General features: G+C 39.3%; 1 protein-coding gene across 3 annotated transcripts in view; it reads right to left on the bottom strand.

Annotated features, from left to right (window-relative positions):
* Positions 1-25,817, bottom strand: part of TENM1 (teneurin transmembrane protein 1) — a 771,573-nt gene that overhangs the window by 78,723 nt on the left and 667,033 nt on the right. For all 3 annotated transcript variants that reach the window (XM_027608817.2, XM_027608819.2, XM_027608818.2), the window contains 2 exons: positions 23,977-23,997; positions 19,206-19,438 (listed from right to left, as the gene is read on the bottom strand). In XM_027608817.2, coding sequence (XP_027464618.1) covers positions 19,206-19,438; positions 23,977-23,997 — 254 coding nt within the window. The remainder of the gene's footprint in view (positions 1-19,205; positions 19,439-23,976; positions 23,998-25,817) is intronic.

The following is a 25,817-nucleotide window of genomic DNA, read 5'->3' as shown; positions in this document are numbered from 1 at the left end:
TGCCGATTTATGATGTTTGCTAGAGTATAATCAGGAGGAATATATTGTCAGTGAAGAGGCTGCTGTGGGCAGAGAAGATCCACGAACTTGGAGTGAATCTAATAAACAGTGTAGCAGCACCTGCTGTTAAAAGTTATGTCTTGCTACGGAGATGTCCCATATATCCCCTGCCCCCAGAGATGCATAGCCTCCCCCGCTATCAACATCCCCCACCAGAGTGGTACATTTGTTACAGTTGATGAACCTACATTGACACATCATTATCACCCCAAAGTCCCCAGTTTACGTTAGCTTTCACTCTTGGTGTTGGACATTGTATGGGCCTGGACAAATGTACACTGGCATGTATCTACCATTAGAGCAACATACAGTGGAGTTTCAGTGTATGAAGATTCTGTTCAATTTTTCTGCGAACCTAAAATTGCTCTAAAAACTAAAGTCTATCAAAAATTGTCTTGGTATTAGACTTTGGTTTTACAAAGATAATCAAATGTAGTTGTGATTCTTATCACTGGAAAATGAAATAATCTGGATGGCTGACAATATAATACTTGCTAAGAATGCAGCCTCTTTTGTCCCCACCAAGATCAAAGCTCAAAAATTTGTGTCAAATTCATCAAATTCAGTCCAATCAAACCAGAAAATGAGGTGTCCCAGCTGAACTCAACTCTGTTTTTGCTCTGCCACCTTTCTCTTCCCCAGCCTTCCTTCAGAAAGCCCTCTCCATTTAGTATGGCAGAGACAATGCTATGTATTCAGGTCACCTTATCTATTTTTATTTCTGAGAATAGAGCTGGGTTACGTTTTCCAACTTCCTCTGTAGTTAGGTATGGGCAGAAGTGATGTATGCTACTTCTAGGCTTGGCCCCTAACAAAACCTCTGTTGAGCTCTTCCATGGATCACCCTCTTCCCACGCAGGCTAGCCAGATACAGAGGGACTGAGTAGCTAGTTACTAGATAGAAGAGCCTGGTTCCCTGCATTACCACTTGAATTTTCTCCCACCCCCCCAGGGCAACCCATTTGGACTGTGATGTGAGCAAGAAACAAAGTACTGTTTTGTTAAGCCATTGAGAATGCATGTGTTTTTTTTTTTCTTTTCTTTTCTTTTTCCATATAATTAGCTTGGCCTGACTATTACATTTACCAACTCAAACCCTATTCACCTTTTAAGGCTTCTACAAGATATTTCTTTCCCGGAAAGCCTTACCTGCAAACTCCAGTTCATTCTGGTCTCTCTGTTTGCTAACCAATAGAAGCTGGTTTTTTTATTTTATTTTTTTTAATGTGACTTCTCCAATCATGCTCTGTCTAGGCAATAACTCCTTGAGGGCAAAAACTGGATTTTATTATGCTTTACTTTTGTATCTCAACAAATCCAGTAGACCCGGGCACAGATGTTCAATAAAACTTGCTGAATTATAGACTTAATTGTCACACATTTACAGATTTCCCTCAATTTATGATAGGGTTACGTCCTGATAAACTCATTGTAAGCTGAAAATATCATTAAGTCTAAAATCATTTAATCACCTTCCCTACTGAACATCATAGCTCAACGTAGCCTACCTTAAATGTGCTCAGAATACTTATGTTAGCCTACGGTTGGGCAAAATCATCTAACACAAAGCTTATTTTAACATGAAGTGTTGAATATCTCCTACAATTTATCAAATACTGTATGGAAAGTGAAAAATAGAATGGTTGTGTTTTGCTCGTGATCATGTGGACAGGAGGTGCGGCTTGCTGCTGCCACCCGGCATCCTGAGATATTGTACTGCATCTTTTTTTTTTTAAAGATTTTATTTATTTATTTGAGAGAGAAAGAATGAGACAGAGAAAGCATGAGAGGGGGGAGGGTCAGAGGGAGAAGCAGACTCCCCGCCGAGCAGGGAGTCCGATGTGGGACTCGATCCCAGGACTTCAGGATCATGACCTGAGCTGAAGGCAGTCGCTTAACCAACTGAGCCACCCAGGTGCCCTGTAGTGCATCTCGATAGCCTGGGAAAATATCAAAATTCAAAATTCAAAGTATGGTTTCTACTGAATGCGTATTGCTTCTGCACCACAGTGAAGTCAAAAAACCGTAACTTGGGGACTGTCTGTACATTGAAATGCACCTAACTTAAATCAAGTAAAGCCTGCCATGAGGTCAAGAGCGGCACGTGAATTTCTCTAACAGTGAGTTTAGAAAGGAGGTAATGATACTTTCTCTCTCTTAAGACCTTTAAGAGGAGTACAGTCCCCTATCAATTAGTGATGATTAGAGTATGGGTGGGTGGGGGGAGCGGTTGCTTTTAGTAGCCAAAAGCAAATAGACTAAGAACCATCAATCCAATGATCTGCAAATAAATTTGATCCATGTAGCTAGCTACAATGAATAGCTCAGACTCCCCCAAATCCACTTTGCTCTGTTAACAGCTCCGTGTTATGATCTTGTGATGTCTTCCAATCTTACCATCTCAGGAGTACTAAGAAAACAGAAATACCTCAAGATTTTGCCTTAATGTCCTTCACTTCTTTGCTTTCACATAAGGAAAAGCAGAGAGAACGCTGGCTCCAGGGTCACATCAGGGGATCTGGGTTTCAGGCTGACTTCTGTTACAGATCAGCTGTAGGACTTCGAGGAAGGCATTTAACTACTCAGTGTCTTGATTTCCTAACCCAGATCCTACCTACTATACAGGGTAAAATGGTGTGAAACTCACAAGAGCCAATGGAATGGAAGCACTTTGAAAAGGATGAAGTGGTGCTAAGTGGTGTCCCAATTGCTCAGTCATTGGTATCATTCTGAAAGTGACTTTTCTAAGCCTAGAATCATGAACAAACATTTCCACATAGGCCCTGATTGAACATTTTAGGTTTCTTCATGTTGGACAGACATAGTATACAACTTCAGTCCATGAAGCATCATGTAACCCTTGTCAGTAGCAGAGTTGCCCTATGTTAGATTCACCATAGACAAGGTAGTGGTTGAAAACAATTTTGTTAGCTTAGGGGAAATACTGCACTATTGAGTGGTTGGTATAAAAACCTTCAAGCTTTTATGAGATGGCTAAAATTTTCATCCAGAGAACCAAATAAATGAGGCTCCATGCTATGCAATTGGCTCAGGGAGATCCTGGGCCAGGGGTGGTGGTGGTGTCTCAATATTTAAAAGTGATACCAGATACTAGTAATGGTATGAATTATTTTTCCTTGTTTTAAAGATGTAGGTGTGTGTGTGTGTGTGTGTGTGTGTAAGACAGATTGGGGTAAATAGATGGTTCTAGTTCAAGTTGAAATGCACATCTCTTATTTTATCTTTGTGCTAGAGTTCTTGTTTAAAAGATGCCTGCAGGCTGAGATTTAAGGGGACTCAGTACATATGGGCTAAGATAAATGAGGTTTACCAAATGCAAGCTGAATATTTTATATTCCCTCCCCCCCTTAAAAAATTCTTCAAACATCAAGCAACCATATCTGGGACACTACTCAGATATATTTTGAAGAAATGCCTCTGTCATCCTAAGGAAACAAACCGCCTCGCTAAAACATTATGTGAACAATTAGCCTGAGGAGGGAAAGTTCATTTATTGCCCATGGACTAGCAAAAACTAATTGCAGTTGTTACACTCTAGGGAAAATGAGTCTCTCTCAAGGTATGTGAATGACCAAGAGGTTCTAATAAAAAAGCAAACTAAGTAGAATACCTTGGCCTGAATACTCAATAAAAGCAGGATATGAGGAATTAAGCCTGACAGTGCTTACTATTCACAAAAGTGGGCTAACTCAAGAAGAATTAAAATTTCTGTAGGATAATTATTTGCATGTAGTACCCATTCAAAAACAACACAGAAGGCCCATTTAAAATTCTTCCAACATCTGTACATCTTGACTAATGAAGCTGATGCTGGAAGAGAAGTTCACAAAGTCAGAAGTGGTAGACAGTCATTGGCAAAAGGTAAGGCAGGGTAACAAATACTGCATGAACATAATTTTTGAACCTCTTAAATGAGAGTTTAAGAGACGTTTAGGACGGCTGATTTGGGCTCAATCAATATACGATTACAACACACACATACACACACACACACACAAATATGACAGCCGAGTAAAAGAAAAAAAATAGTCAAAGCAGTTGCCTGAGGAGACAAACAACTCCTTTTTTCTTTTCCACATCCTCATGTATAAATTTGACGAACTGCAGGCATAAGGTTTTCTTGAAAGGTATTGAAAACTACTGGGGTACCTTGTTTACGGGGGGGCTGGTGATTTCCCTATCCTTGTCTTGACTGAGATTGGGGTCTCCAATGGCCATCCCCACCTCTTTTCTCTAAATTCAACCACCTAGACATGTTCGTGGGAGAGATGGGAGGAGGAGGAAGAGTCCGGGGGTAGAAGCTGGGTGATCCAGTTGAGACTGACTGACTTTCAAAACATTTCACAATCTCCCAGTGCTCAGGTGTCTGCCTTTGTCTATGGGTGAGACTAAAAGCTGAGCTGCCCATGTCAGGGCATTACTGTAAAGATCAAATAAAATAACATCTATTCTGTCTGTGAAATCTTTCTGAAAGGTTAACACAAGTGATGTTCATATTTACGTTTTTGATTAACTGTTAGCCTTCTGGAATCATGCTGGGGGTTATCTGCTACATGAGTACCTGCTTCAGCATGGATTGACTTAGAGGTCAGGAACACAATGTGGAATTCTGTCAGCATCTCTGCCACGCTGACGATGATGGGGGGTCTGTACAGGGTCCTGTGTTACTTTTCCAGTCAAAGTGGTCTATGTAATGGCTCTAAAACATACCTTTCCCTTTGCCATCACTACATTATTTGCCTGTGCTATGTTCCCTGTGCATGGAGAGTTCTGATGGTAGAAATCTTCTGAGCCTAGTAGAAGATATGTGTGTTCACCAGTCCCAGTGGTAGGAATGAGGATCACAACAGGGATAGTGTTGTTAGGTTGCAAATCTAAAATCTGGCCCATAACTAAGAGCACAAGGTGTTTTGACTGGACTCAAGAACGCACTTGAGATACAAGTTCAGGCCATTTTAACAAATCCATTTCAGGACCATCCTCATCTTCATAGGAAGAGCTGAGTTATTCATTTCCCATTTAGCGTTGGCTTTTTGCTCTCCACTGCCCTACTTTCTCTTCTTTGCCTTGTTCTTTGATCTTATTCTGTTTTGAGTTCACTTAACCTAACCTATCAGGAATAGAGGTTAGAATCTAGTTTCCAGTTCTCTTTCCCCACATGTCCAGCTCTTTTTTAGATTCCTTTCTTTTCTTCCACATCTTCCCCCTTCTCATTTTTCTCTCCCTTTTCCTCCAAATGCCAATCAGCTATCCATTCTCTGAACCCTTGGAGTGTTTACAGTTTATATCCCATGACCTAATGCTAGTTTATAGTCTTCTCTAAGGATTCCTCTCTTTTCTCCTCAACCAAATCATATTCCACTCATGGGCAGGGACCATGTCTTTTTAGTCCACTCATAATTTCCAAAATTTCCCAGGAAGACCAGATTATTTGCTGCTTGAAAAGCTTAACAAAATGGTGGAGCTCAGTGAACATGGTTCTTTTTCTAACAAGATCTACTGGGAGCATGATGTGGGTCCAACCGAGTAGCTAAATCCAGCGGGAGTCTTCTAAGTAGTATAGTGGGTTGCTGACACTGGTGTCTTATCGATACCAGTTAAATATGCTGAAAGTATTAATTAAGATGATGGCATTTCTGGATACCTGTTTGATAACCAGGAGGTCTTTGTTGTCACAAGAGATCACTGCAGTGTTTGGTGATAGCATTTAGCTGCGTGCTCCTGCCACACAGGAGTACTTTCTAGGTTTATGGAATAAATGACTAAGATCTATGGTAGAAAGGGAACAATTTGAGCAACTAGGAAAAAAATTAATAATAGCCAGTCTGAATTAGTAATAGTGAGTCTAAGAAAGGAGCTAAAACACAAGGAAATGGAGGCATTTAAAAATACAGGCAGATACCATTTTTTCATTTTCCCTAATTCAAAAATCTCTAGCATTTCCAGGAACTAGGAAGGTATCAATTTAGGGCCAATTCAGAAGGCAGCAGTTTTGGTTTTCTGTTAATGGACAATTTTTTTTTTTAACATTCAAGTAGATAATTTTAATAAAGTCATGCTGTTAAAACTAGACCAGATATACTTGGAAAAGAAAATACCAGCATTAGTAACAAAACAGAACAAAAAAACCACAACAGAGGTCTTGAAGGTGCTGTGTTGATCTGTGGTTTTTCATAAAATTTCAAGCCTAACACGCTAAAATCAGGAGATTTAAAAGTAGTCCCTCTTCAGACCACTCTCCCCAGAAATGCCCTCAGTTTTACCACGGGAGAAAGGTGGGAAGGTGCCCTTGAGAGACAGTTCTGATTTTACTTTAAGAGAACACAGGGAAAAGATTATAGAAACCCAAGCAGGTAACCTTGGCAGAAGCCATTCTGATGGGTTTTGGCTTGGGGAGGGGCAAAGCAGACCTATCAATCTATTACTATGGCTTCAATTTCCTTGGGTTAGAGATGCCTTCCAAAATGAGGAATGATTCCTGAGCTCTAAGAGTAACTACCGCTGTAATCAGCTTTCTTTCCTGAGTAAATACTGGTAAAATCAGGCACCTACCTACCATCCTTTCCCTAAAAGCCTATTACACAGTCTAACAAGCTTTTTGAAAAACCAAATGGAATTGCTAGTAAATGAAACTGGAAGAAAAATAGAGCAAATAACACTGGGGCTTCCTGGCCAGGCTTTGATATTTGGGGCTTGAAGATAACCTTACATTTGAGTTATTAAGCCTTTGATTCCTCAGGGAGAAACTTTAAATGGGCCAGGACTCACTCCCAAGGAAATAGTGACTTTCTTTGGGCAACAATAAAGCGGAATCTTTCTATTGAGACTCTTTAATATTGAGGAAGTTCACGGTCAGCTATTAAGGGAACCCCACATATGGACACACACTAGAGGTGTTGGTAAAGCTCTACAGCCTCAAATCCAATCAGTATGGAAAAGAACGGATGTACGCTGGCCACGGTAGGAGGCCTTAATGATTCTACCCCAGGGCCAAAGTGGGTGTGTGTTTTGATACATCGGGACTTGTGCCTGACAGGTTGTTAAATATTTTGAATATCATCTCTGTATGCGTGAAAGCCTTATTTCAAACAAACAAACAAATCACTTTTAAAAATGGAATTGTCAGGTATAAATTTGCAAGTTGCTTTCTGATCCCTGCTTTTGACTTAAATTTTTTTAAAATTATGAAATATTTCAAATGGTAGACAACTCAGAAAATAGCATTACACGCTGCCTTGCATCTACCACCCAAATTTAACAGATGTTAACATTCACTTCACATGGCTCGGAATAAAATCAAAAGAAAATGTTATGAATACAGCCAAAACCCCATGTCCTTATCCCTACTACCTTTTCCCTTCTCTCCCGAGAGGTAACCATACCCTGCAGAACTATTCACTTAGAGGCACCTGGGTGGCTCAGTCAGTTGAGCGACAGGCTTCAGCTCAGGTCATGATCTCAGGGTCCTGGGATCGAGCCCCGCATTGGGCTCCCTGCTCAGAGAGGTGTCTGCTTTTCCCTCTGCCTCTGCCCTTCCCCCCCGCTCATGCTCTTTCTCTCTCTGTCTCTCCAAAAAATAAATAAAATCTTTAAGAAAAAAAGAATTGTTCACTTGAAAATAGCTAAAATGGTAAATTTTATGTTTTATATATATTTTACCATTATCATAGGCTAATGGCATTATACCACGTATTTCTTTTGCAGTTTTCTTTTATTTGTGCAACCTTATGTTTTGTGACCATTAATGTTTTTTATATGTAGATGTAGTTAATTTATTTTTACTGTTATACAATATTCCATCATGTGACTAAGCCTCCACTGATGGACTATTAGGCTCTTTCCATTTTTTACTGTAGTGACATCCTAGCACGTCTCCATATGCACATATGCACTTGTGACTTTCCACAGCGTTTCCTTCAGTGGAGCTTTTCCCAGTACCTCTCTCCAAGTATTTTAAATACATGGTTGCAATTTCCCCCCTTCAGTTGGACAATATATTTTCCAAGCAAACAGAATTAAGTTAGGGCTGTGACTATACCATCAATGAAGTTTGACAGAAAATAATTTGAATATAGCCAAACAATTTTGAAACCAAAATGATTATTGGCTGCAGTCTTGAAATCAATCCAGTTAATAACAGCTATTAGTTTTAAAACTTATCTACGTCTCCTCAATCTCCTCGTCCTACTTTATTCAGTACTTAATCTGTGCCAGGAACTGGCAGAGCCCATAGCGTGTCATTTCATCCTCTAGAGCTCTGTAAGGAAGGTAGGAGCACCATTCCATTTTACAGATGAGAAAACAGTGTCTTGAAGATGTTAGTAATACATTTGAACTCCATTTTATCTCCCTGAGACTACAAAGTCTCTCGTTTTAAGCTACTCTAAACGCTTCCTGAGTCTTCCAAATTTCACGGGGCCCAAAGGAGAAAGACACAGTATGATTCAGGGGTTACTGAAAGGACTGTCCATCTGCCTTAAAAATACCTTTACTACAGGAAGGCTTTTCTGGGAAGCCACAAACCTTAGAGAACTGAAGGAAATATATTGCTAAATATGACCACATAGAGTTAGAAAACTTCTATCTGGTTAAAAAAGGAGAAATTACAAACTTGGCAGATACCTGCAACACATATGAGGGACAAAGGGATGCCTTTCTAGCTGACAAAACACAAAGATCAACAGCTCAGTAGCAAAACTGGCAGAGTGAGTTTACTGAGAAAGAAATACAAATGGTCACAATAGACAGGAGATGACACTCAGCTTCATTTACAATTAAAGAAATTCAAATTAAAGCTACAGGGTACAAGACCCCATTTCCCACTGATCAGATGGGCCTACAGGAAAAAGTTTAAGGATACTCAGAGCAGCTAAGGGTACGGCAAAATGGGCACGTTTACACACTGTTGGTGTAAATGTGCTCAATCTTTTGGGAGGACAATTTGGTAATATCTACTACTGCTAAAAATTAACTCTATGTATGTATTTACAAAAGTGCTCCAGTATCTATGAACTAGGTTGTTCAGCACAGCACTTTAGTGGTAAGAAATAATAAAAAAAAAGCAACAACATTTCCATCAAGAAGCAAATGGCTCAATCAGTTATGGTATAGCCATATGCTGTCATGTTGTACAGCTCTTAAAAACAAAGAGGTAGGTATGTACGTGCTTTTATGGAAAGGTCTTCAAGATATTTTATTAAACGAAAGAAGCAGGGTGAAGTGTAATCCATATGGTATGATTCCTTTCACGTAAGGGGAAAAATATATAGAAGTCTCAAAGGAATCACAAGAAACTGTTAACACTGGATACTTTTAAAATGAGGGACTGGGTTGTGTGTGTTTGTGGCGAAGATTTCTGGAATCTGCTTTTTGTACCTTTTTAGAGAGTTCAAACTTTCAAACCATATTTACATATTACTTTTCTATTTTTATGTTTCAATATCAACAGGACTTAGCTAGATGGTGAGACCATTTTAATTTGTATTTTTATACTTTTTCTTAAAAAATAATAAATGTAATTAAAATATCTTTTACTACTGGCCTGCCAGGATGCCTTCAAAGACTTCCATTTAGGTTTCTTCCTTGACTTACGGTATTACCCCTTTCAGCAGGTCTCCAGTAACCTGCTCAGATCAGAGTAACCCACTGTCAGCCATCAATACTAGGACACCCCTGCCGGAGAGCGGTTGTCTATAGAAGCAAAGAAACCTGAGTCCTCAGAGACTGGCCATAGGACAGGACAGTGTATATGTGTGTATATTTTAAAATATCGTGTTTTGTCTTTTGTTGAATTATAAAAATAATAAATGCTCAGAAAACTGAGAAAATAAAATCACTCAATATTCCTTAGGCAGCAATTATCACTGCTAATGTTTTGATAAACTTCCTTTTTAAAATATTTACCTATTTATTTATTTGAGAGAGAGAAAGAGAGAGAGAGAGAACTCAAGCAGGGAGGAGTGGAGGGAAAGGGAGAAAGAATCTGAAGCAGACGCCCCGCTGAGTGTGGATCCTATGCGGGTCTCAACCCCACAATCCATGAGATCATGACCTGAGCCGAAACCAAGAGCCGAACGCTTAACTGACTGAGCCACCCAGGTGCCCCTGGATAAACTTCCATTTGCACTTTTTCTCTGGACATACACAGTACCCCTGCACCCTTACAGGAGTAGCAGCCCACAGTTTCTATAGTTTGTATTCTGAGCTTTCCACTGAATACTATTTTGCAGGTATTTTCCTTATACCTGCAAGGGCATGCCAAGTTTTGGGGATGATAGGAGTGGTCTGTCCCGGGTGCTGACAGTAAGGGGAGTGAATTTTCAGTACAAATAGTAAAAACAATAATAAAATGGGTGAACAGCAGGTCTGTGTTTACTATTACCATTCTCGGGAAATTCTAAACAATGTCACTGATGCAATAGTCCTTTCACTGTCCCATCCCCTTTTAGTATACCACTGTGGCTGCCCAGTTCTGATGAGGGGGTGGGAAGAGAATAGGGTGCATTTCTACATAGGGGTGACGGGTTGAGGGCTGGGACAAGGGCTCAGTTATCCAGGAGAATCACTGAACGAGGGAATGAAGAGGAGACATGTCAAACTTGTCCTACTTTATCGGGTTTGCTGCATAGATCCATCCAACTTAGACAACTTTAGAGAATCTGCTTGACTTAAAAAAACTAACCCTAGCAGCTGTCTTTCTTATGTGCATATAACTTAAGTCATTAGTGCCTTCAAAACTCTGGTCTAAATGCTCTGTGTGGTGCCATCTATACTATTTGGGCTGAAGTGGCCAAAAAAATGCAATCGATCAATTATAAAATAAAAATGGGCTTCCTGGCTCCATTTCCAGCTGTGTTTTAGCGTATGATGTTAAAATCATGGATTTCCAAAGGCATCTGGGTTTGCTGCGTGTTGTTTGAGTTTTACATTGGACACCTGCTAATTCACCCAATATTGCTGGAGGGTCAATGAAGCTAAAAACATCTTCTGATGACTTCCCTGTTGTGGAGTGAATGTTCTGGATTCCCTGGGAAGTCAATGCACTGTAGGTTTCAGATTCCTTTAAGAATCAGCAAAGCATGCAGGACTCACCAGGAAATGACCTCCTCTTTTCTTTGATTTGATAGCTCCATGCATTTGGATGGGAGCTCCATGCATTTGGTAAACTTGAAATTATTGGGTCATCTTGTATGGATGGTAGAGCATTATGGGGCCCTGATCAAAGGGTTAGCTCTAATACAGTTTCATGTTTTAGAACCTTAAAAACAAACATTTTGCATGGAAAGAAATTTCCTAATTAACTTCTGCAGAATTTGTACATTAAAACATCTTACCCTGCTGGAGAAGACTGATAAAGCAAACATACTACTTTCTGCTGAAGAGAAACTGTATTTAGAAGGAACTTGCTATTCTCATAAAACTTTTAATAGGAAGAAGTGAATCAAATTCCTTAATTACCATTTTATGGTTGGTAAAAGGGCAAATTACATGCCATCCATTTCTAAACTTCTAAATGTCTCTGGTGCTTTTAATTAAAGCTGCCATCTAGAAACTACTAAAGCAATTTTATGCAATTAGTTATTTATAGGTTACCATAATACACCACTCAAAATATGATTTCAGTGATTTGCAGTCTGTTTGTGTGTGATCTCTCATTTTTGTTTGGTGGGGAGAGGGTTCTTCTTTTTATCGGCTGAGGTGATTCTTCAGTGGAAAGATAAGAAGGATGTGACACTGAGGAGCTGTGATAAGGAAGGAAAAGTTGTCTTGGCTAGTGATCTAAGTAAAAAGAGGAAGAATCATAATTCCATACTCTTTGTCTTGATATGCAGGGGTCTATGCTTCATTTTAGACAATGCTACAGAGGAGAAGTGTATTACTCTTACTCCCTCGTCTCTCCCCACTTTGCCTCCATTCCACTAGATACCTAGCATCACATTTCCCCATGCTACCTAGAGTAGCTCCCACCTTGGCTTGGCCCCCTTGGGTGATCTCATCTATCCAAACACGTCCATCCTGTGCTCCATGTCCTCAAGGCCCCCATAAAGTGTTTTAATGAGGAATTCAGGTTGTGCTTTCCCTTATGGAGTGAACTTAATGGCGAAACGGTGGCCTGCTAAGGGAATGACTTTTGTAACTTATTCCATGGTTGGGTTACTATTATAAGTAGTATTGTTACTAACAATAAAACAGCAAGCCTGATCATAATGGCAGGTGACATTTAACATGTCCACACTACATGCTGGGCAGTGCACTTTACAAGGCACTTTACATCTATTATAGAACACTGCTGTGTAGGCACTATTAGCTAGTATTCTAACTTCACAGATGAGGAAGCCGCAGCTCAGGGAATTTAGGTGACTTATTCAAGGTCACACATTTGATGAATGGTGAATCTGGGATATGCATCCAGTTCTGTTTGACTCCAGAACCTGGGAACTTCTTTCTCATGGTATTTGGCCTCTAAAATATGATCTCTGTGTTTGCTAGAATATTATGCATGCATGAAAATTAAAATAAATGCAGAAGAAAAAGTCATTTAATAATGCACTTGTAGCTTTATAAAACTTAAATGAACTTAATACAGGTGTCTCTGTATTACCTATTGATGTTTCCTGGACCAATTAGCCAAGGCTAAATGTATGTGCCTTTCTTTTGTCTGACTTCTCCACACCAACAGTTTGATGGCTTTAGGATTCTGACAGAATAGATAGAAAGTTCTCAAGTTCCAGCTACTGACATAATATAAGGTCAAAATCTTTTGACCATCATAGGCAGATGCATTGGAACAACTGCGGGGAACACATTAAGCTCTCATTCTGGTTGCATCAGAGGCACTAAGTCCTCTGGTATAGCTGCCATAAACTGAGAGATCAAAAACATAGTTTAGGAAAGAAATCTCCAGAAGTGGACATAGCATGGGATCACTGAGCAATAAAAAACAATTATTTTGCCTGAATTTTAAGGCTTGGTCAAACACATTTTTCTCAAGGCACCTCTGATTCTAGGACAAGGTTGTGGGAGGAAAGTTCTCATGGAAGATGCCTTGAAGCTGAGCTGGGAATTTGGCCCTGGGTGGCAGAATGTTGATCCTACCTAGAAATCCTTCTTCACTAACTGGCTCTCCCAAATCCTTCCTAACCTTACTTCCTCACTTTTAGCAGAATAGATCAATTCTTAGAGAACACCGAAGCTATCAGAATGGAGTACCATCAACCTTCTAGTTCCTTCCACCTACAGACTTACCTTCATCACTACACCTACCATCATCTTGGGATGGTTGCTCAATCTCCCCTCCCTTTCAAGGCCTACTCCCTCCCAGTTTCCTCCAGACCCGGTTTCATCATTTATTTTCTGTCTTCTGTATCTTTTCATTTACCTATAACCTAATACCATATCTCCTACAGATGAAGTCTTCCCTGAGCGACTTGTCCTCTCACTAATTACTGTATCTCTCACACCTAAACTTCTCAGAAGAGCGATCTTCTTTACAAGTATTTATTTTCTCTCCTCTTATTGGCTCATTAAATTACTAAAATTGGGCTTCCATCCCTACTGCTATTCAAATCACCAATATCAGGGTCAGCAATGAACTCCTCATTGCCTAATCCAATGGCTACAAATGTGTGACATTTCATATTGTTTTCCACACCTTCTTGAAACAAATGATTCCTTCGCTTTCCTGGATACCAAGCTCTCTTTGTTCACTTTCTTTTCTTATGAAGGTTTCTTCTCTGTCTCCTTCATTAGATTCCCTTCCATTTCCTGCCCTATAAATATCAGTACTCCCTATGATTTCTTTGCCCCAGCCTCACTCCTTCGTGTGCACTACCCTGTCTCCAAAACAGTTTATCAAACATGCATGCATTGGAGGATTATGTCACTCTCTCACTTCAACTCCTTAGCCTATAGGATAAAATCCAAACTTCCTGTTCCTGCCCCTGCTCTTCCTATTACCCTTGGATATTTTTACTTCAACAATACTGATTTATTTGCAGTTCCCTGAATGTACTGCTCATTTTACTCAGGTTGTGGCTTGCCTGTAATTTTGGTGAGCCCTGGCCCTAGTGTCAGTCCAAACGGTTATGCCACTGTGATGGATCATGTACTAAAGGAATCGAGGAAAAACCTTACTGCTCTCCATTGCACAGGAGAACCAAAGGAACATTCTCGTACCTGTTAGTGCACTATACTCTCTCCCTTAGACACTGATGACATCAGCAAGATGTCACCGCTCATCTTTCCATGAGCCCCAAATTTAGCCTTTCAGAATAGCATGTAGATGCCCGGGGAGTCAGGAGAGCTTTAGGATCTAACTCAGATATATCTGGGTAGGGACAAAAACCAGATTATTTTATCTAGATTTTATCTTACCCAGATTTCTTAATTGTTAGTAAAGTTAAAGTGATTCCGGTATGATTAGTGTCACGAATACCCTAAAAACACTTCTGGTAGCTGTCAAGATTTAAGGATCATTTCCCTGCTAGGGAATAGCTCAGGAGCTGTTTGCACTCATCTGGATATTGCCCAAGTCCTGCTGAGTTCTCAGGTCAGTTTGCTTAAAGAGGCACATCGAAACAGATATAATCCTTGGTGAGGTCCAAGAGAACCAAATTAAGTCATTGATTAATTTCATCTTGTCCAGTCACTCCTTCACCCTCTGTATCTACTTAAAAAAAAATAAATGTATTCAGCTTGTCACAAATTTTATTTTATATTCCCACCTAGTACCATTTCACATTCTGCTTAAGTACTTGGTCATCTATTACATGACTCATTAGTTTGAGTTCTCTGTAGAATTAAGGAAAGTTGCAGTAAAAATAATAAATGGAACCCAAGTTTCAACTACATCATCCATGCATGTTTTAAAAGCATCTTTCAAAGTCAATTCAAACTCATATACAATGCCAGGGATTAGTATGCCATCAGCCTCTTTGCTAAACTTTTTTCCTTGCCCCATTACATTGAAGTATTGATGAGTGAAATGGCAAATGTTTCTCTTTATTGGGATTCAACTCAAAGTGCATAAAACTGGATCAGATAAAGACTTATTCCCAGGAGATGCATCCAGGGGCTATCTTATATGAAATTCTACTCAGGGAGACTTCCATTTCCCCTTTAAACAAAATGTGTAGTTATCAGTTGTAATAAAGAAATTTAATCAAGTTAAGGTTTTCTGCCTGCATCCCTTAAGAAAAAGTTGGTGAAGTTCTTAACTGCAGAATCTTCCAAAGAGATGTGACAAGGTTTCCTGAAGATTTATTTGAATAATTACATTTAGAGACTATGTAAATGCTGTGTTGTCTACTATGAGTACACTGCTGGGTCAGAAACCTCAGAAAAATAGTTTTAATGGGAAAAAGAAACTCAACTAAAAGTCGTATATCTTGCAAATAAAAATAAAGAGCATTTTCCAATATTTCCTACCCTTCCAGAGAAACCAACAGAGATCACGGATTTTAGCTGAAAGACAGGCCATGAGGTATAGTGAAAGCATCACAGGCCTTTTTTTTTTTTTTTTTTCCCCATCACGGTTTTGAATTCCAGTGTTATCTGGAACCTGTGCGAACTTGGGTAAATTTCTTAACCTGTCTGAGTCTCTGTTTCCTCATCTATAGAACTGGGGGAAATGCAATTGACCTTGTGCATCCTTGTGAAGATTAGATGTACTGTATTGGAAAGCATGGAGCGCAGACTAAGTTATAGCTATGGTTGTTGTAATATACTAGAGCTGGGAGGGAGATCATCCCACACCCTCAGGTTGACAACTGATACATCTCAGGATCCCGTGTTTAAATGACTAGTCCAGTGTAACAAAACTAGTCAATGGCACCATGAAGTCTATTTTAGTGTTCCAGGAAATGAAACCACAGCAAGGTTCAGTGACTTACACAGGGTCATCCAGAAAAACACTAACTACATGGACTGAACAAGAAAGTCTAGGTTCCCTAACCTCACATTCATCACAATTTGCTGCCATTTCTCAAAAAAAGAAAAGAAAAAGAAAAAATCCCATGGCTTCTGACCTTTTACCTTCTGCTGACTGGTTTTTAATCCCATTTGGTAATTTATTCCGACTTTAGGACGAATGATCTCAAAAGCAAATTTCATTTCATCCTATTTTTAGAAGAGATTCAGAAAATAAATGAGCTGTCTTGCAGATTAACATTTATTTGACTTACCTTGCATAATTAAGGACATGTTGGAGAGCCTGCCTATAATTGCAATATGTTGCTTGTTAAAGTCTTAGAGCAAGCTCTTTTTCCTAACCTAGAAATTGTACTCCCTAGATGTACATTTCCATTTTCTACTGATCTACAGCTTTTCTTTATTAGATTCTAGGTGAAGAGAAAAATCAAACCTCTCCTTAAAGAAATCCGTTAAACATTTGTTGTCCTTCTAGGGTGGAAGGAAGAAGGAGCTGATGTGCATGATAGTTGTAAAGCAAGCAAACAAACAAACAAACAAAAAAAGCCAAAACACAAACCAATTGGACTTTCTTGAGAGATAAAGAACCTGCAGGAGAACCTCAAAGACATCATTAGCAATTAGCAATACTCTCCCCTCAATTTGCACACTGTCTGTGTTTTAAATGACTTCTTGCATGATTTTTCCTTCTTCTACAGAAGTCTATGAAATTGCCCTGCAGCATCCTATATAATGAGAATCTCACTTCTGATTCACTGCCAAGGGTGAGTGCTCTCTATATTCAGCATGGAGATAGGTGCCCTAGTGAGGTATCTAAGTGTTCTGACCAGCAATCTCAAGAGCAATGGATGTCTGGACACAAGTTCTGCCATCTGAGTGATTTTGAAAATCTCTAACAGGGTCTTCAAATACTGTTAACATGGTTGAAGAAGATGTGGTGGATACTGAGTGTGAGTCACATGTTCCCCTCCTTTAAACATCCTCGTTCACTCACTGGATCAGAGCAGATGTTGTCAACATCAGCTTCAGTATGCTATGTGAAAGCTGTCTTGGCTGGATTAGACATTCAGCTCTCCGAAGCCTCGGCCAGATGTTCTTAGGGTCCCTGCCCGCTTTGGGATGAATAAAGTGTACTGGATTATTATAAAGGCCACTCCTGGATAGAAATATGAGTAAATCAAGCCAAAGGAAAATGTACTACTACCCATGACAAGAAGAAAAACTTAGTTTAATATTAACTTTAATAGATATATAAATTTTGGCACTCTCATTACTGATGCTTTAAGAGTTCATGTAAATCCTGTTCATCAGGACTCTATTATTGCTGCTTTCCAAGCAAAAGAAAAAAGAAAAAAAAGCTGCGGAGAACCAATTATTTGCTCTATTTGGAAAAGCTGAGACATTCATCCTTTACATGGCAGGTTGAATGTGGTAGGTGAGATGAGTAGCAACTCAGGAGGATGTCAATTTCAGGCACAATACAAGCTTGATTCCTCCCTATTTCTTATGCAGAAATCCTTATAATACCTGCAAGAGTTTTAAACCTGTGTTAAAGGTGGGACCTAGCCTGATACATTTCCTTGAAAGATGAGTTGATTATATGTTGCACTTGAGTTACGCATTCACTCATCAAATATTTATTGTGAACCTACTATGTGTAAGGAATAAGAGCTGGCACAAGAGAAGAAACATCTTAAAACACTTTACCATGATACTTGGGGGGCTTATATTCCTTTAGGGGAGAAAAGGCCATATTTTTTAAGCACGATTGAAATTCCTTTTAAGAATACTTGATATAGATAAGAGTTACTTAACCAATTACATGACAAGTATGTATAGTGGATCCCACACTGTACAAGATATTGCTGGGGAGGTGGGGAAGATTTGAAAGAAATATTAGATATAGTTTCTCAGCTCAAGTAGCTTGCCTCAGTGATAAAAAACTTCCTATTCATGAAAGAATTCGAAAGTAAAAGAAGGCAAAATATAATCTAGTAGTAACTGGGTGGTGTAGACCCTGTTAGAGAAATTCAGATTTAATGGGCTGGGGTTAGCCAGAGGGGCTTTACCAAAGACATAGGATTTGAATATGTCCTTGAAGAAAGGGAAGGCTTTAAACTCTGATTATAGTTGGAATTTAATCCCCATATGGCAAATGTCAAATAGCTAAAGAGTAACCTCTTAATATTTGAAATAATAAATGACCATCTAACAAATGAAACACATTGACCTCACTATATTTTTTGGCATGGAAAAATGTTCATAATATATTAAGTGTGAAAAGCAGATTATAGAACAGCATTCTATACTATGATTCCATTATTAGAAAATAACATATATGATATGCATAGAAAAAAGTCTAGAAGGATATATGCCAAAATATTAATAGCCGTTTTCCATATGTAGTAGGATTATGGGTGACTTGAATTAAAAATATTTTTTTCACTCTCTTTTTTCTAATTTTTCTGTAACCAATGTGTTTTATCTGTGTAATAGTTTAAAAAGACCGCATTGGCCTCTTAAAACCCACCAAATGAATAGTTCATAAAACCTACTAAAGTAAAAGTGTTTCACACACACACACACACACACACACACACACACACACACCCACACCCACCCCATCATGGAGAAGGAACAGAGAGTAATGATTAAATAATTAAGGAGATAGAGTGGACAATAAATATATGATAACAGATTTAAAGTTGACTGTCCTTCTGCTTAGTGGCCTAAGATGGGAATATGATCCCAAGTCTACAAAATCATGAAGCTGATTGAAAGAACACAGATTTATTCACAAATCCTAAGCAACAGAATTGAGGATTGGCTCTTGAAGACTGAGGAGTAAATTTAGGACAGACGAAGTAAGGCCACGTTCCCACAGAAGGCAGAAAACAAACCAACAAACCCCCCCCCAAACACAAAAATACCCCAATACCCAAAACTGGAATTCATCATCCTAGGCAGAAAGGAAAAGAAGCATTTTGAATTTTAATAACACTTTTGACTATATGAAGGCATATTACCTAGAAATTAGCCCTGACCATGCCTATCTCTTCTGGGATGGACTTCAGAGATAATGTGTGTCGGATGCAATATTGAGATAGATGGACTACACAGTATGGCAACAGTCTTAGGATTTTCTGAAGTCAAATGAAATCTTTAGATGACTAAAGGATGTTTTTTTTTTTTTTTACCTCGAGGGCTGTTCAGTGAAGCTTCTGATGCTCTCCCGCCATCTCCACAGTGACTCTGGTCAAAGGGAAGGCACTGATCACCTGTTCCTGCCACCACTTCAAAATTCTTGGACAGATCTTTTGTTTCCACAAGAGATTTCAACCTGTAGACTTTTCGAGTGTTGGTGTCTGATAGATAAAGTGATTCAGACACAGGGTTCATAGCCAGATAGTATTTGTGAGCAGGACTTGTGCTAAGGAAGAGAAAAGTAAAGTTATTCAAAGAAGTTTGTTCAATATGCATCCCCTGGGGTCTGCCTTTTGTCACAAATGGAAAATTCTCTTAAGAGACGAAACAAAATAAATGTATCTTCTTTCTCATGTACTGAGGAGATGGATACTAGTTTGGTTTTCTGGTAAGGGGTCTGGGTATAAAAAAAAGTCAGTGTGTACTGCTAACCTGAAATGAAGCTGACGTTTCAATACCATTTGGGGGGCAGAGAAAGAAGCAGAAGAGAGAAAATCCCGGGAAATAATTTTTTTCAATACCTTTCATACCCGGTTCTCCAATTACCTACTAGATGCCTGCCTGGATGGCTCACAGTCACCTCAAACTCAAAAAATCCCCAACAGAAGTTCTTCTCTTCCTGCCTTCCCATCCTTCAGAACCTTATTTCTTCTCTTCCAGGATTCCTACCACACTGGGGGCCCTGCCAGCCTCCAGGCTCCTGTTGTAAATTGAAAGACGTGTTGCGTACGGAGGGCTGTGCTGGAGATGCATTGTCAAACTTTTCCTCTCCAAGCTTCCTTTTTTTAGCTGACCACCACACTTTTCTAATCCATTTTGTCTTCTTTCGGGACATAATAGAACTGATTATATATGACCTTTTTTGGGGGTTATAATCACAATCAACTGTACCTTTTAAAGGTGATGTTAAAGTTACCTTGGTTGGATTTTGGTATTCCTGAAACTCTTCAATTACATATTCGCATGGGATCTCTTGTGATATTTTTATCTGTGTACATGGCTGAGCTCATTCATTCATTTTGATTCTTCCTAATTCCATTTTTACAATTGCTGGAGTAATATTGGTTTGGGGGATATTTTGCTTGATCCTAAGGTTGGATCTCCATCTTTAAAAACCCTAAAACCTTTTTAACATTCCTTGGTATGGTAGACAAACCTTTCTTCACTTAGTAAATTCTCACATGCCTTTTAAGGCTTTACTCAGGCATCATCTCCTGAAGAAAGCCTTCCCTAAATCTCCAGTCTGAGTTATCTGCACTGCATTTACCTCTGTTTTGGGGATTACATATCGTATTGATTTTTTTTTTAAATTTGTATCTCCCAGTAGACCATGCGACCTTGGAGGAAAGCAACCTTGTTTATCTCTGGCTATGACTGTCAAGTGTGACAAAAGAAGTAGAGGAGGAAAGATATGAGCAGAGAGGAGGTACATGTGACCTACCAGTACCTGTCATATCGTATTAGCAGTTTTTTTTAAAGATAAACTGAAGTCCATACTTTATTCAGATTTCCTTAGTTTTTACCTAATGTCCTTTTCCTATTCCAGGACTCCTTCTAGGATACCAAATTATATTTAGTCATCATGTCTCCTTAGGCTCCTCTGGGCTATGACAGTTTCTCAGACTTTCCTTGTTTCTGATGACCTTAACAGTTTTAAGGAGTATTGGTCAGGTATTTTGTAGGATACTGTCTACTGGAATGTGTCTAATTTTTTTTTCTCCCATTAGACAGGGGTTATAGGTTTTTGGAAGGGAAGACCACAGGGGTAAAGTGCCATTATCATCAAATCAAATCAAGGGTACATAATAATCAACATGACTTATCACTATTGATGTTGACCTTGATCACCTGTCTGAGGTAGAGTTTGTCACGTTTCTCCAGTATAAAGATACTCTGTGAAGGCAATGCTTGAGGAGTAGGGAGTTATAATCCACCTCCTTGAGGGTAGAGTGTCTACATAGACAATTTGGAAATCTTCTGTATAAGAGCACTATCTCTTCTCTTCCATTTATTTATGAATTCAGGCATTCATTTATAGCAGTAGGGACTCATGGATATTTGTTTTATTTTTTATATTAAAACCCAATGCTACTTTATTTTGTTGCTCAAACTGTTTCGGCATTAGCCACTGGGAACTCTCCTGTTGGCTTGTGAGAAGTTTTGACGTCCATCCACCAGTGTGGAGTTTTTGTTTTTTGTTTGGTTTTAGCCCTTCTCTACTTTTTGGCACTACAAGATGCTCCAGGCTCATCTTTTATAGTCCCTGCCCCAGTACTGGAATGAATCATTTTGCTAAAGACCCCTGGTTCCTTATGTTGGAGAATGGTATTGGAAACCAAGATGTGAGTGCTGGGTGTAAGTACTATTTTTTTCACATCTCTCCAAGTACACTCTAAGCTCTTTGCAGGCAGGAACCATACTTATCTCTCTATCTTCAGTGCCAATGGAGTGTCTAACAGGGTCAATGTTCAGTTCCTGCTTAACTAAACTATAGGACATGAAACTAACAAATACACAGAAGTGTTCAGGTCTTGGCTACCTAGCCCAGTAAAATGGCAGGGAGAGGGTCATCAGAATAATTAAGTTGCCCCTAAAGACTGGTATGTTTCTGATTGTATTTGTAATTATATTTGCCCTCTAAGTATATCTGTGTATGTTAATGATAGTAAAGGTTAGCAGATACTGATTTGACACCCAGTTTATAGTTTTAATTGGAAAAAAATCAGATCCAATTGGAATACTTGATTTTTTTCTACTTACCTTCACTTCATCAAATAAGAGAATTCAGTAGATTCCAGGGACATCTTCAACCCTGGAACCACCATGACAGCTGCTGTAAATAAACTGTAAAGGGCCCCAACAGACTCCAGAATTGATTTGGCAGTCATATCAGACAAGACATCTCTGTAGCAAAGACTGCTTAAATAGGGGTTTGAGTAAAAGTTTTTACATATTTAGTTGAATTTCTGCCTTCAGGATAGAATTTCTCCAGTGCCCTTAGATCTTTCTAGAATAAAAAGGGGGTCACAACCCTTCCCTGAAACAACCTTCAGTATTTTGGTAGCCAGTTGGTGGAAGTTTCAACTGAGCCAGATTAATCATGTTTTGTTTAGGAAAAGTCCATAGGCTATTTTTCCAAGAGAAATGTTATTCACAGAAAAGCACTTTGGAATGCATTACATTCATTTATTATTGAATATCCCCAATGTGCCTGTGAGGGAAGTTAAAATTATCATTCTCCTCAAATCTCAGCTGGGGAAACCCAGACACACAGAGGGCTTGCCCAGGGTCACTAACAAGCCTATGCCCTGACAGAGACTAGATTATATCATATGTGACTGTGTGTACAAAGTACCTTCCGAATACTTTAGTTCTGAAGGTGGCAAAAAAAAAAAAAGAAAAAAGAAAAAAGAAAAAGAAAAGAATTGGTGTTCCTGCCTTCTTCTAACTGAGCAACATATCCTATTTTGCTCAGCTAGGCTGTTCTAAAATTTTGTGCGCTGGCCTTTAGAAAATGGAATAGCCCAACACACAAAATTCAAATCTGATTAATGTTATTTTCTTGACAGCTAACAGTCAGGAAGGTCTCCTATACTGATATGTAATTTCTTGCCATTTCATGCCATTTCCCAAGTGCACTTCAGCTCTTTGGAGATTGGTTTCTTTCTACTTTTTAAAAACATGCCATATCCGAGAAAGAAAACCGCTGGACTACATTTCAATTTGTTCTAATCCCTTGTGTCCACATGCATATTGCAATTTGAGATATGAGAAGATTTCTTTTATAACTTCAGTGTTAGACTTATTGTCACCTTCTGGTTAGCTTTACATTCGAACAATGCCCTTCAACTTAGCAAAGATCACTTCATTCATGCTAGTTAAAATCATATAGATTGTTAAATGGGCAATTAATGCTTATAATTAATACTGTGCAACACTTAACCAGTAAGCAATTTGACAACCAACTTCATTTGTTTAAGGAATCAGTTATGCCAAAGTAGCGATGCTGATTTTGTGCACTGGCATTTAGGAAGTGGCATCTCCCAAACGAAATCCAAATTAAAAACCCTATCAGTGTCATTTTGATGACAATTGGCATTCGGAAGTGAACAAATTCAATTTTCTCCTTTGCAATTTCAGGTAATTTAGAACAGTTTTGACAAGTGTAATTCATAAACAAATTGAATAGAAATGCTCATTATGATTAATTTCAGAGCTCTGTGCCATTGTCGGTAAATGGTTGGTTTAAAGTTTTTCTATTATTTCTTTTTGGTGGGAAGAAATAGAAACCATGAGGTCACACAAAGGGAAAGAGGAAAAATCTTATTCAAGAAGGTCATCGTGGTCACTGTCTCTTAATACACTCATCAACTCTATTTCTGGATCTGGGAAGATTGTTGTATTACCTCTCTTTCTATTGCAGCTTGAAAACATTGAATCTATTTGAACTTACAGACTCATTTGTGATATCACCTAAGGAAAACATAATGAGACTTAAGGCTTTGTTTTCCCAGGAAGTACTAAACTGCCAGGTCTCACTTATTTTGTTTTCTTTTCAATATAGTCTGATCCTCCAGCAAATTCCCACTTAGTGGAGCTCTCTTCTTTTGTCAGACCCTTACCTGAATCCTAACTTCTAAATGTGCTTTCACATCATTCCTTTCACCTTATTTAAAAAGTAAAATCTCCCTGTTAGCCCATTATTAGGAGGTGGCCTATTAGGCAAGAAGGGGCATTAGGTAGCTGCCCATGTGGTTTGCTTACCTATGTCTGGTATCTCTGTTTCTAGAGTGCACAAGGTTATCCACGAGTGGCAAGTAAAAACAAATAGAGAGTCATCAGTATCATTCAACATGCCAAATCCAACCAGACCCACCTAGTTCTAACTCTGTCTGTGGCTATTAGAGACTCCATGGGGAACGTTTCGTCAGCCGTACAAGCCAAAGTGGACCCGATCCCTCCTGGCTTCTCCTCCTAAGATGGTGTCAGGGTGATTGAATATCCTGCCTGGTGGGTGGGCAGAGCTTGAAGGCAGTTTTTTCTCTCTGGACCATCTTCATCAGAACCACCTGGGTTCCTGCCCCATGTGCAGTTTCCTGGAGTTCTCCCCACTCATACTGAATCAGAAGCTCGAGGTGGAAGAGGGGCCCGGGAATTTGATTTTTAACAAACTCAGCTGGCGATTCTGATACAGAATAAGGTTTAAGAACCACTGGGCGAGGCTTTGAAGAAGTAGCCACTGCAGAGGTTCTGACTATTCCAGACTGTTTTGAAAGCCACTTTACCAAAATGTAAAATCAAGCCTTGTGTGCAGTGCACATCCCAAATCTAGCCCAAAGCCACTTATATGATCTCAGAGATAAGATAGAGACATCTTTTGTGTACAGTAGCACATTACTTAGCAATATTAAAAAACTTAATGAAAAGTATAAAGGTTTTCTCTTAGACCATGGTAGAACATCCCTGGTATCAAAACTGCTGCATCAAAATAACCTCAGTAAAACATCATGTACATCAACTACTAGAACCTTGTGTCTTCCAATGATCTGTGCTCTAAAGGGGCAACTGGGATCAGCAAAACAGATCCGTCAGGTCAGAAGAAGCAGAACACTTTGAGGGCCCTTCTTTGGTAAGTCTCTTGGCACAGGGTACTCTGGGACCTGGGATGAGGCTTCTCACATTGGGGACGCAATTTGTATACTGGCCTGACTTTGGGTCAAATCTGCCCAGAATTAAAAGGCTATAATCATCTGTGAAATACAGTCATTTTAATTTGAAAATCCTTTTAAACCTGGCCCTTTATGTCATTTAAAAAAACATGAAGGTAACCCATCTTTTTATCTAAACTAGAAAATGTTCTTATTCTTCAGAATGTCAGGGAAGAAGAGACGATACAAAATGATTTCATCTGAAGCTATCTGCTCCTACTGATTCAACTCGTTTTAAAGAAAATCTTTCTGGGATTTTAGTAGTTGGGTCACAGGTCAGGATCCACTGACTTTTCTCTTTCCCTGGCCCTCCTCAAAAGGGTAGGCATCCTGTGGGTTGACACAAAAGGTCATAAGGTAAGGCTGGGAGCTCTGATTAGAAACCTGGCCTTGGGCATTTGGACCTCTTTGAGTTTCTTTATCACCAGACACTTGCTTGATTTTGTGGCCTCTAAATTAGCAGGTGAGTGTGCTCCAGGCTGACTCTAATCATTTCCCAAAGGAAATTTAGTTGTGAAAGTACTAGAAGGACCTCATTAAAACATGGCTTCATCCACAACAGATCCTCATGGTACAGAACCATTTGTGTGGCTACAAAGGGTTTTGAAATGGTGACGGCAAAGGGTGGGGAGGAGAGTGGTTTGACTTTCTTGCAGCTGCTTCTGATCCTGCCAATAATGTCACTGTGAATTTGGAAAGATGTCCCATATTATGCAGAGCAGCTTCTCTCATTAACATCTCAGAAGGAGGAAGTGAAAATGACGGAATTTATTTCCAGTGTGTGACCTTGTTCTGTCTCAGATTTACTTTTAGTTAAGGATTTAGGATTGAGCCACCACCAAAGTCAGTTCGCTGTCTAGCTAGCAACTGACTACCCACTGAGGTGCCAGTGTGAGC

The sequence above is a fragment of the Zalophus californianus genome, chromosome X, assembly GCF_009762305.2.
Source record: "Zalophus californianus isolate mZalCal1 chromosome X, mZalCal1.pri.v2, whole genome shotgun sequence".
In the NCBI taxonomy this organism is placed as follows: domain Eukaryota; kingdom Metazoa; phylum Chordata; class Mammalia; order Carnivora; family Otariidae; genus Zalophus; species Zalophus californianus.
Note: the sequence above shows the minus strand (reverse complement) of the source record. Positions and strands in the feature narration are given on the sequence as shown.